General features: G+C 46.6%; 1 protein-coding gene across 9 annotated transcripts; it reads right to left on the bottom strand.

Moving 5' to 3' along the window:
• Positions 1-213: 213 nt before the first annotated feature.
• Positions 214-11300, bottom strand: LOC146253644 (uncharacterized). 9 transcript variants are annotated; one of them, XR_014731838.1, is made up of 5 exons: positions 6503-11300; positions 4622-5384; positions 2672-2770; positions 1626-1756; positions 214-1488 (listed from the first exon to the last, which is right to left on the bottom strand). XR_014731838.1 is itself a non-coding variant. In XM_084678324.1 (5 exons), the coding sequence occupies exons 2-5, from the start codon at positions 4691-4693 to the stop codon at positions 1474-1476; spliced, it is 321 nt and encodes a 106-aa protein (XP_084534450.1). In that variant the 5' UTR covers positions 4694-5384; positions 10461-11300; the 3' UTR covers positions 214-1473. The 9 variants fall into 9 exon arrangements, 2 of the variants coding, with proteins under 2 accessions (XP_084534450.1, XP_084534449.1); XR_014731835.1 differs by lacking the exon at positions 6503-11300 and adding an exon at positions 5944-6492 and having other exon boundaries at positions 4618-5384; XR_014731836.1 differs by lacking the exon at positions 6503-11300 and adding an exon at positions 5944-6492 and having other exon boundaries at positions 1626-1760.
• Positions 11301-11830: the final 530 nt, after the last annotated feature.

The raw sequence follows: 11830 nt of genomic DNA, 5'->3' as shown, positions 1-11830 counted from the left end.
CGTCAAATTATACATGTAGCGCCAACTGGCTGTGCGAATTTGAAAATATCATAACTGGTTGTACGTAGAGGCGTCAGACAGGTTAGATCGGCCTCTAACAGGACAACATTCACACTCAGGGTGAACACTTAATGTATTGTTGTGGACTCAATATGCTCTTTTTATGGTCCAAGGTCAGTTGATGTGGACAAGAAGGATTTCTGCAAGTCGTAGTCAATTATAACAAAGGTCTTACTTTATTGTGCCAGGATCGGAATACATTCACGAGGTTTGCCTCAGCTCCAGAGACCAACCCACTTTAACATGGCTACAAGGGATATTTATACAAGGCTTGTACGTCATACAAATATTTCATTGGCAATTGGCCTGGAACCCTGATACACAGATAGGCCTATCCCTCAATACATGTTGATTCATTTCATAAAGGGCAACCTCCACCCCCCTCCTAACGGCTGCTTCCCCGTGTCAATCTGACCAGTGGAAGTATCAGAGGGAACAGAGCAATCTGCTGATTGCTTAATCAGACCCTAGAACAGGCCCATAGAAGGATATGTCCCATAGGCTTTTGGCAGGCCCACTGGGCCAGCCCTTAGCCTGTGCTGTGATTAGATACTAAAATGAGACATACTGTTCTATCTTGCATCCTGTGCTACAGAGTTTGCATGAAAACTACTACAAATCCCTCCTCTAAAGGATCCACTTCCTTGAGCTCTTATGTACTAAAAACTTGTATGATGAGTGACTCTTTATTTAAACATTTTTACCAAAGGGGAAAAGCAAAACCTTTTTTAAGAAAACAGAAAACTTAGAAACCTTAAAATGACCCATATACTGAAACTAAAATAAATGATTATATGGTTGAAATAATAGATGGTGTCTGTCTTGGTGTATTGATCCAGATTAATGTTATGTAACATGGGTTCCCCTTTTTTCTGAGGATACTTTGGTGTCTCCTACTCGTATGATTGTAAGCTTAGCACGTGTGAGTATATATATATTTATTTTCCCTTCCCTCCATGGTGCAATTACCCCAGATTTCAAACACAGTTTTACAAAAACAAGTGCTGTGTCTAGCAGTTGTTCAGAATTGCCTTTCTGTGGCTTTTGAAATCCTGGCGTAAAACTCCCCCTGGCTGCTGTTAGGCCATATTCTTTATGGGAAGAAACCATGGACAGCCATCATTACAATACCTCATAGGTTTGGAATGGCAGTCCTCCACAAACCTCTTTAACAATTTTACACATTTATGACCCATGAGTTTATGACCCATGATCACTTCACAATCCCTTAAAATTAAAACCAAAGAAATCAACAAACATAATTTTCTATGAATACTCATTGAGTAGCTGGCCACGCCTTGTTGCGGCTCGAACGGTTGTTGAGGCCTGGTGTGGCTTGGTCTGGATACTCTCCAGCCCGCTTATCCTTCCAAGATTACTCCCTCCTTTTTCCATCCGGGCACCGGGTAGAGGTCAGGAAGGGAGGCCCTGGTTTTGAGCAGATAAGCGGGATTGACATCAGTCTCTTTCAGGGAACCCACAGTCCCCACAGGGAAGGCATAGTGGGTTTTGACACGAGACCGGAAAATGGATATGCAGCAGCAAATAATAAATGACAAAATTACCTCAATCACCTCATTTCTGGCCTTGAAGTCATTGGGCACCCCCCTTGGCTGGCATATAGCGTCAATAGTTACGTCACATGTGAAGGCGCGGCGTACACGTGAGGCCTCCTGGATCTTTTCTGCTGCTTGAGCTAGCTTAAAGTGGACGACATGAGTTACTGCATGCACCCTAGCACACCTTCCTCCCCACCCCAATGGCAGAGTTGATCTTAAACCCGCTTTGTAGTCACACAGCCAAAACACATCAGCAACTACTTGATTTTGGTAGTGGTAGGGACAAGACGGTGGAATTGGGCGCCTGGCCTTTTCTCCCTTAATCTGTCTGGCCTGTCCAGCTATCAGCTTAGTGCAGACTCCACCCACTTCCCAGATGTAACTACAGTCCCCCTCCGGAACCGTTCCCACCTCGACTGTTCCTTGCTTTTCGTAATATTCGAAGGACTTTTCCAGAATGAGAGAAACCGCTGTTGGTATGGCTATCTTTTCCTTTAACTGGGGCAACATACCGTCCAAATACCGATAGCTAACCTTGATGTCATCCCTAGTTGTTTTTCCCAACACTCCATCCACTCCCTCTGTATACTCACGAGACCCCAAGTAGGCGAGGCATGCTGCTTCACAGGTGGGGATATTGTTCTCCAGCCTGTTTGCAGGAGCCGCCAGCCATTGGTTGGTCTTTTCCTCACACTGCTCCCAACCTAGGTGCGTGGAGGTAACATACAACTTCTCTGGTCGAGGCTTAGAGCAAACATAGCAATCGGTTAGGCCATTAGCTTGTGCGGTGAATTCGGTCCATAAATACCACTGGTTGTACTGCGCCTCCTTTAGCAACCCTCTAGAGTGCGTTCTTTTTACTGGTCCAGTTTCTGTTCCCCACTCCAAGGGGACCAGAGCTGGATCGGGGGCTGCTTGCCTGATCTGTATGGGGGCCTGAACCTGTATTTCATACTCAACTCCCTGGCTCCGAGTCCACTGGGGTGTGAATCGGACCACCACATCCCAGCCCCTTGCCGCCCTGGTGATTGTGAATGTGCATTGAGACTCACCCCAAGCCAGCAAAGGCTCCTGGGTTCCCGTGTTGGCCAATCTGCAGATGTTATTTTCCCCTGCCCTCACTGTCACAGGATGGGTGAATCGTGACTCTCCTGGGGTGGCAAAAGGTATTTTAATTGACAACATCAAATTTAGTGCTACCGGTGGTGCTTGCAGCGCTACGGGGCCTGCCTGTGGCTTACGTCTCCTAAAGGCACTTTGGTTGGGTGGTAACTCTAAGTAGCATCCATCATTTGCATCCACCTTTCCCTTTCCTCTATTTTGGCTGTGATCGTCAGACACCAGTGCATCATTACTGGCAGATGTCGTGGAGCCGCCATCATCCAGATCTGTAAAGCACAGTCCCCCATGTCCCTCTGGGCCCAATTAGTTAGTAATTCACCTTCTATTGGGGTTTTGTATGGTCTCAAGGGGTAACTCTGGGGGCCCGCCGTTTCCTCATGACAGTCTTTCGGGGCCATTTCCAATCCTGTTTTTATCTTACATATCTGAGTGGCCCCTCTTCCCTGTGTTAGCTTTATTGAATCCCGCAACTCACTCTTTGGGTGCCCCTCAATCAGTATCCCTCCTGGTTGGCTTAACTGGGCATGGCAGATCGTGGTCCAGCAACTGACTCTCCTGTTGATTCTTTGACTTGGGCCCCTCATAACACATTTTTCATACGTCACATCCTTCACCAAAAGTTTCCACTCCTCATCCTCTGCTGCAATTTCTAGCTGTTGTATTGCTGGTAACCAAATCAGTGTTAAAGGGCACAAATGCATCTCCAGTTGCAATGGGAGGGCCGTGGCTAGTGCATTTACCGCACATAGTAATAGGGTATAGACATTTTTTCCTGGCCCTCTTACACCGCTTGGTATTTCTTATGAAGGTAGTCACTTTCCATGGTTAGTTGGCCAAGAGGTCTAAGAGCCCCTTCTATCTTTTCAAACATGTTCTGAGAGGGTGTTCGCTTGGGTTCACCTGTTCCTGTCTGCCATGCAGACCCTGCCACTGAGCATGCTCCATCCACACAGTTCGCCACCACTGGTATACGTTCTCTCCCTAGATTCTCATACCCACACAGTTTTGGTGTCACAATCATCCAAACCTTTCTTAGTTCTATATACAGGTGATCCTGCGCAACCTTTAGTTCGCCATCAAACCTTTCTAGTGTCCTAGTTGGTGGCATTGCATGGGCAATTACTTACGCTATGCACACAGTTTTGGTGTTAGTACTGCTCACCCCACTTTCCACATTATCCCGTGCCTCCCCATGTAGTGGAAAAAAACATCACACTACTGTAATTATGAAGTTGAAATGATTATAGATTATAAGATTGAAAATGAACCTCTTAATCACCTTTTTACTTTTATATGCTATACTATTGAAAACCAGATGCAAAGCTGACTGATTAGTATTACCACTAAAACATAGAAGACATAGAGACCAAATGTGGAAGACCAGATAGATAGAGTTTGAGAGCAACAGAGAGAAGTGTGTGTGTAGGCCTCTCCCATGAAAGACTACAAGGCCCAGATATTGAGAACTACAAGCGCCAGACATCAGGGGACAGATTTATGTCCTTAAACTCTGTATGACCGTGCAGCTGAGCTGCAAAGCCCCACGTGGGCACTGGATGGCAGAAAGTTAGGGAAGGTCCAGGCTATGCAAATTCTGCGACAATGGACCAACCGAGTATGAAAATGCATACATGAATCTGTGACCACATATAATGTACCAATGATAAAATAGTATAAAATAATGGAGGAAAAATATATAAGAAAATGTCCGCAGAAAAGTTTCAGTCAGACTCCGGGGTCTACTCGCGTTTGTTGGAATCAATCCTTTGTGTTAGATTCGAATAAACACTTTGCATCAAACTTTGCTACTGTTTCCGTGCTGTTTTACTTTTTGATATCTGTTAAAAACTTAGACTATTTTTTCGACTACACCCACCTACCTCTCCCTCACCGAGCCTGTCACTCGGAGGGGGATACTGTGGTGTGAAGTCGGGGTCTGGCAGGTCCGCCATTCCCTCGTCCGGGGGTGGTTTCTGCAGTGGAAGTGTGGGGTCTGTCTGGCCCGCCTCTCTCTCGTCCGGGGGTGGTTAATGCAGCGGAAGTGAGGGATTTGTCTGGCCCACCTCTCTCTCGCTCAGCTGCCCGTCTCCTGGTGGTTGCCCGGGTAATGGCACCCCCAGGTTTTCCGGCGGGGCTGCTGGAGGTTCGGCTGCCTCCTGCACTGGCTCCAGTTGCAGGACCTTCCCCGGCTCGAGCCCTGGCTCTGGATCTGGTTTGTGGTCCAGACCGTCTCTCCCCTCCTCTTGGGGGTTCCCCAGCAGGGTACTCCCCAAGTCTACTGTCTCTCCTCCTACTTTCAGGAGGACTACACACAAGAGAAGATTTCTCATTATTGACTGAAACATTTTTACTTTGGTCTGAATTTGGTGTCAGGGTGTCAGAGGGTGTTGGCAAATTTGGGCGGGGGTCCTTAACGCAGTGGTTTAGATGAAACCACGTGTTTGAACCCTCGACCTGTACTGCAGTGGCTGTTGCTTTTGTTAAAGTGTAAGGGCCGTCTCTCCGGGGAGTGTTCCACTTTCTCCGGTAGGTCTTGACAAAGACCCGGTCACCAGGTTGGATTTTGATGACGGCCCTTCCCTCCAGCAACCGCTCCTCCCTCCTGCTCTCCTGCACGTGGATTGCCTCCTGGATCTTAGAGACCTGTTTCACAAAGGCATGTAGATCTGAGTTTGACGTTTCTAGCTTCACCTTGGACTGACTTTGATGCCTGTACTGTATGCTCAATCCCTCATGATTCCTCCACACCCCATCTTTTCCCTGTGCTGCCCCTCTGTCCACCCACAACTGCTTCTCTGACTCTGAAGCCGTTGCCTGGACCTCTGCCATGTCTCTATCGATCAACTCCGGGGTTATTTGTATTACCGTTAATACAGCGCCCTGTTTCTCCTGTGCTGCCTGTTTTGCAGCCTCGTCTGCCCTGTTGTTTCCCAGAGTGATGGTAGAAGAATCATTCTGGTGTGCCTTGCACTTTATTATTGCTATCCTGTCTGGCAGCATCATGGCGGTAATTAAAGACATTACTTGGCCGTGATGCTGGATCCATCAGTTTTCCTGAATCCCCTAGACCTCCACAATGACCCAAACAGATGACATACCCCCAGCGCATAGGACGAGTCTGTGTAAATATTTACCGTCCTGTCCCGCGCTAACCGGCAGGCCTCTGTGAGGCCTTCTGGGCCGAGCATGGTTGTTGACATACCTCAGATTTTAGAGTAGCGAACGCCCCATTTGCCGCAAGCTCCACCACCGCATACCCGTCCTTCAAACCATCTGCCTCTCTGAAACATGATCCATCCACAAACAGGGTTAATTCAGGCCTTTCTAATGGTTCAGATGCCAAATCAGCCCTTAGTTTTACATACTCTGATGTTTCAGCTTCACAATCGTGTGGTATGCCCTCCTCTGGCAGACGAATGTTGTCAGCCGGATTTACCGTGGTGCAGCTTTTAATGCTTACGTCTGGGTATCGCAACAATGTTACATAACTCCTAACTCGTGACTCCGTTAACAGAAATTTACCTCGTTCAACAAGACCTGCAATTTTGTGGTGTGTATAGATGGTGATTGGATAGCCCATTGTAAGTGTCGATGCCTTCTCATACATGTGGTGCATAGCGGCTAAACCTTGATAGCACGGTGGTAATGCTGCTTCAACCGGTGTCAAACCGCATGAATAGTAAGCAATAGGTTGCTTCCGTCCCCCACTGGAGGACTTTGTCAGTAATGCAGTGGCGTTGTGTGCGCGGTTTGATACATACAAAATGAAGGGTTTGCCATAGTCCGGGAGGGCCAGAGCCGGAGCCTGCTGCAGACTTTGTTTGATGGTTATAAACGCTTTCTCTCCCTCCTCTGTCCACCTCAGCTTGGCTTGCAGTAAGGTGACTCCTGCCTCCTTCATCATGTCTCTGAGGGGAGCGACCACAGCTTTGTACTCGCTCACCCATTCAGCGCTGTAGCCAGTCATGCCAAGAAACGTCATCAAGTCCCCCACCGTCTGTGGTTTCGAGCCTTGGGATATTCCCAGCAGATGTGCTAGCGAGATTCCCTTGGTTCCTGCTCCCAGCGTTCTGGACAGGTACTGCACTCGTGGCTGACAATACTGGAGCTTTTCTTGAGAGGCCTTGTGCCCTCTCTCTGCAAGCGTTGTTAGCAAAACAATCGAGTCCCGATGGCACTCTTCCAGGCTTTCCGCGCATAGTGCCAAATCGTCCACGTACATAAGGAGCGTGGATGTTATTCGTCCGCTAATGTCCGCTAGATCTTTCTTAAGAGCTTGGTTAACAGATGAGGGGGGTGGGTGTAGCCTTGTGGGACCCTGGTGTAGGTCAACTTTTGTCCATTGTAGGTGAATGTGAACAGGTCCCTAGATTCCTCAGCCAACGGGACTGAGTAGAATGCAGAGGTCAAGTCGACCACCGTATAGTACTTTGAGTTGGCCGGCACATTGGTCAGAAGTGTGTGTGGATTTGGGACCACAGCCTCGTGCTGCAGAACTACTTCATTCAGTGCTCTTAGATCATGCACCAATCTATATTTAGTCCCGTCCGCTTTTAGCACGGGGCAGATTGGAGTGTTTGCCGAGGACCGAGAGTGTACAAGCACACCTGCTTTCAACAGTCCCTTGATGGTTGGTTCAATGCCAGCTTCAGTCTCTTTCTTCAAGGGATACTGACGTACTCGAGGGGGTCGGCATCCTGGTCTTAGTGTGACTTGAACGGCCTGTGCAGATTTTATCAGGCCCACATCCGTCTCATGGGCCGACCACAGCTCTGGTGGGACTACTGCCATAATTTCCGCCCATTGTTCTTCCGCAGTCATCTTTTCGGCCCTTCTTTCTGGCAGCCTGATAGCCTGGGGGGTCGATGGTCCCTCCTTGATGATTTGGAGTTTGGTGTATTTTCCTTCCTCCATTGCGTTTTTACCGCTTTTACCATGGGACCCAGGTCACGGGCCCTGTAGCCAGGGTTTACCAGTAGTGTGACATGGGGGAGGGAGTTGTCAACCGAGAATTGCTTCTTTAGGTAAGGTGTTTCATCCACCATCACTGCTGCCCCCTGAGGGCCAATGATGAAATTTCTGAGAGTGATGGGTACAGTCTGTGGTTGTTCTTTCAGCCATTTGTCATTTCTTTATTTTACTGTGTTCGGGAAGTACCGCAGTGTACAGTGATACTTCAGGGCTGGGGGTTGGGCTTTAGGCAAAGGTATAATATGGACTCTACTATCATCTGTATTTCTCCCGGCCAGAACACAGTGGCTTCCTTGTTTGGTTGTTGCATCATCATTTGGGGCACTGGTTGGTACTACCCCATGCCTTGTGATGCAGGTGAGACTGCAGTTCAATTACCAGAGTGCATCTCTTCCGAGAGAGGTGTTTTGTCAGACACCAAGAGGCAACAGCAATTTGTTGTTAATCTTCAATTTTGCTTGAAATGTCCTGGGAGGCCACAGCCCCAACACCCTTGAACTTTGTCTTCGGCCCTCCTTCTTATCTTGTCCTCTGGTTTCCCCACTGTCTATTTTTGCTGGAGACAGGAAGGGGAGAAACGAGCACTGCTTGCAGCCCAGCTTTTAGTTGGATCTTATTCAATTTTCTCACATCGTCTCTGTCTTCTTTTGGCCTTTTCTCTTCTCTGTTACGCTCTCTTGACACCGCGTGAGCAATGTGTTCACAAAACTGTGCGAACGGCATTGAGTGGAAACTTACTACATCTCCCAGCCGTCCCTGTACAGCCTCAGACAGTCATTGAATAACCTAATAAAACATAGCTTGCTGCAAGACCTCGTCTTCTGGATTCCTTCCAAGCTCCGCCCTCCATGTTCCCAGGATTCGGTGAATAAACGCCACAGGTGGTTCGGTTGGCTTGATGGTTTCTCCCGTCAGCATGTCCAGCCTGACCTTATCCGGAAAAAGGACTCTCAGCCTGTCCCACACCTCTTGTCGCCTCTTTGAGAAGTTCCTTAACATGGTGATATGCTCCCACTCTCTTGTTTCCCTTTCCCACAGTCCCCTCTGGTGCATCCAGAAGTTCTCTGACGTGGCTATATGCCCCTTTCAGCAGGGCATTGTCTTTTTCCAGCCATATATGGATGGGGGGAAGCGCCTTTCTTACTATCATATGGGGGAGGTGACACTCCCTTCAAAGTCTCGTGACCAGCCTGGGCAGCCTGCCTACAAGCTTTTAGTGAGGCACAATAGTCCCGACCTTGAGTCTCGTACAGTTTCAAAACTTCAGCTTCTTCTGCACGCTTTTCAAGTTTGTCCTTTGTACTCCCAGAGTGCCTATAATTAGCAATCAGCACTCTCATGTCGCCACACGGGCTTAGATCAAAAGTTCCATGTTCTAGCCACACGGTCGTCATCTTGGCAGTGTGCTTGGCCCATTTCCTGTTCATGATGAGGAGGCGGTCCCAGAGAAGAGGATAACGAAGGCTGAGGACCTCCTCTGCAGTCACGCGCGGAGGTCTCTCTGGTGGTGTCTGGTCAGCACTCTGGCTCGCTCTGGCCCCTCCCTCTGGACTCTCACTATCACTCATGGCAGTCGAAAGCGAGAACAGACCTAGGCTTGAAGATATGTGTTACTACCCAATTATTACACATTTGTTCCATCTTTTCAATTTTTTCCTATATGTACTTGTCTACATGTTCATGCAAGGTCAATTTGTTGAACGTGGCACATTTCAACCAACACCCACGGAGTCACACTCATTTTTTCTTTATTTTTTATTTTTATTACAATCTTTAAATAAACCTTCTTTATCAGTCTATTCAGAACGGAGTGTCCACATGCCCGGATAAGCGTCTGCAATGTTCAGAAAACAAAATGTGAGACAACTCATCCGGCATCGGTACACATTCACTTAACATCAATTTTTCCTTTTCTTTTATTTCTGTGTCTAATTTTATTCTCATTTTATTCTCCTATACTTAGCTTTTAGCCCCATTTTTGGCCCGCTGCCCGCACCAAAAGGATATCAGTTGGTGGGGGCTTGTACTCGCAGCCCCTGGTCAGACACCATTTTTCTGTGTCGCAGTTTAGTTTTCTTGCTGTAACCTTTTATTTCCTATTTTATTTAGTTTCAAAACAACTCTTTGTTTTTTCTTAATAAAATCTTAGTTGTTATCCATCTGACTCCATTCATGGTTTGTAGCCCTCCGTGAGGCAAAATTCCTACTCCACTTTTTTCCCGAGGAAGCCGCTCAGCTGTCTACCAAGTGGAGTTACCAAGGAACTCTATTCAGTCTCTCTCGCTATCAAACCATGTCTTATGCATTGTTCCGTTTCTTTATTTAAATATTCATTCACTGTCGTTTATCCAGCGCGTTTATTGTGAATTATTATGGATCATGACTCCGTTTATTTTCACACAAACTAAAAACATAGGCGCCCTGTTTTTTGCTGTCTTACTGGTGTTTGTTCAGTAAAAACCTTTTGACAGATCATAGATATTTACGTACTGTAACAATAATTTTGCCGTAAGTCTATTGAGGGTTAGTTCCTAGATGTCCTGATCATAGCATCTCTGGTCTAACATAATTTCCTTTCAACTTCTTACAATTTCTAGTGTAACCTCCTCTTAAGACAGTTACACACAACCTTAATCGTTGGTGGTTAAGTTTCGCTTTCCAGGTTTATGACTCTAGTGCGCTAGTCATGTCCCAAGGTCATGGCACACGACAGTTCTTCCCGTAACTTTCTGCCGCCATCTTTTGTACCTAGAATCAGTTATAATAGACCTGTCCGGCCAGGCCCTTGCTGATTCTGTCGGGTACCCTGGAGAAGCTTTTTGGGGGAAAAAAGCACACGCCTTTCTACATTCCTTCTTTCATTCAGGGAGACATACGGGTGTTTAATAAACACACATGTCCCGGCACAATACAAGCCTTTGCTTATCGACTTTCCATCAATCTTAACCTTTTGATTTTGCCAGTTCAATCCTTATCTAAGCATTACACATGGGTGTTTTACTTGCCCACTTCCATTAATGTAGATTTCCAGGAATCTCGTTGGGGTCACCAATTTTGTTGTGGACTCAATATGCTCTTTCTATGGTCCAAGGTCAGTTGATGTGGACAAGAAGGATTTCTGCAAGTCGTAGTCGATTATAACAAAGGTCTTACTTTATTGTGCCAGGTTCGGAATACATTCACAAGGTTTGCCTCAGCTCCAGGGACTAACCCACTTTAACATGGCTACAAGGGATATTTATACAAGGCTTGTACGTCATACAAATATTTCATTGGCAATTGGCCTGGAACCCTGATACACAGATAGGCCTATCCCTCAATACATGTTGATTCATTTCATAAAGGGCAACCTCCACCCCCCTCCTAACGGCTGCTTCCCCGTGTCAATCTGACCAGTGGAAGTATCAGAGGGAACAGAGCAATCTGCTGATTGCTTAATCAGACCCTAGAACAGGCCCATAGAAGGATATGTCCCATAGGCTTTTGGCAGGCCCACTGGGCCAGCCCTTAGCCTGTGCTGTGATTAGATACTAAAATGAGACATACTGTTCTATCTTGCATCCTGTGCTACAGAGTTTGCATGAAAACTACTACAGTATCCAAACTACAGACCATCACATATCAAAACAGAACGAACACAACAACAAAACTCCAAAGAATGCTTATCTAACTAAGTTTAAACCTTTAACTCTGTAGCTTTTCAGCTTGCCGCGGAGCATTCTGGGTAACAGGAACATTGCCGCTACACAACTATCTAATCAACTTTCCTTCGTCCTGCTCTGGCGTCTTTACATTTATTCATTTAGCAGACACTTTTATCAAAAGCGACTTCCAAGAGAGAGCTTTACTATAAGTGCATTGGTAAATGATCATAAACAACAAGATAGCCCCTAAAAGGCTTTTGCAGGCTTTTGTAATATTTGATACTGACTGGTGCATGCTGGGATTGCATGACATCAACTACCCGAGCTCAGTTCACAATTCAAGGTTCCTATGTCTAAACCAAAAATTATGTTATTAAGTTATTTGTCCGTGGGATGAAAGTAAATATCTGCAAAATAACTGTTAAAATAGCTTGTTTTGATAAAGTTAAGTTATGTGTTTTAACAGAACATTTT

The sequence above is a fragment of the Hypomesus nipponensis genome, chromosome 17 (assembly GCF_054491055.1).
Source record: "Hypomesus nipponensis isolate SF chromosome 17, ASM5449105v1, whole genome shotgun sequence".
In the NCBI taxonomy this organism is placed as follows: domain Eukaryota; kingdom Metazoa; phylum Chordata; class Actinopteri; order Osmeriformes; family Osmeridae; genus Hypomesus; species Hypomesus nipponensis.
This window is presented reverse-complemented; position numbering and strand designations above follow the sequence as displayed.

Coding starts and splice junctions, on each gene's coding strand:
- LOC146253644 (XM_084678324.1), bottom strand. CDS start 4,693: ATGGCGGACCTGCCAGACCCCGACTTCACACCACAGTATCCCCCTCCG. Junction 2,771..4,617: donor GCTCGGTGAGGGAGAGGTAG/GTGGGTGTAGTC, acceptor TTGCCACCCCAG/GAGAGTCACGATTCACCCAT. Junction 1,757..2,671: donor GGAGCCTTTGCTGGCTTGGG/GTGAGTCTCAAT, acceptor ACTTTAAGCTAG/CTCAAGCAGCAGAAAAGATC.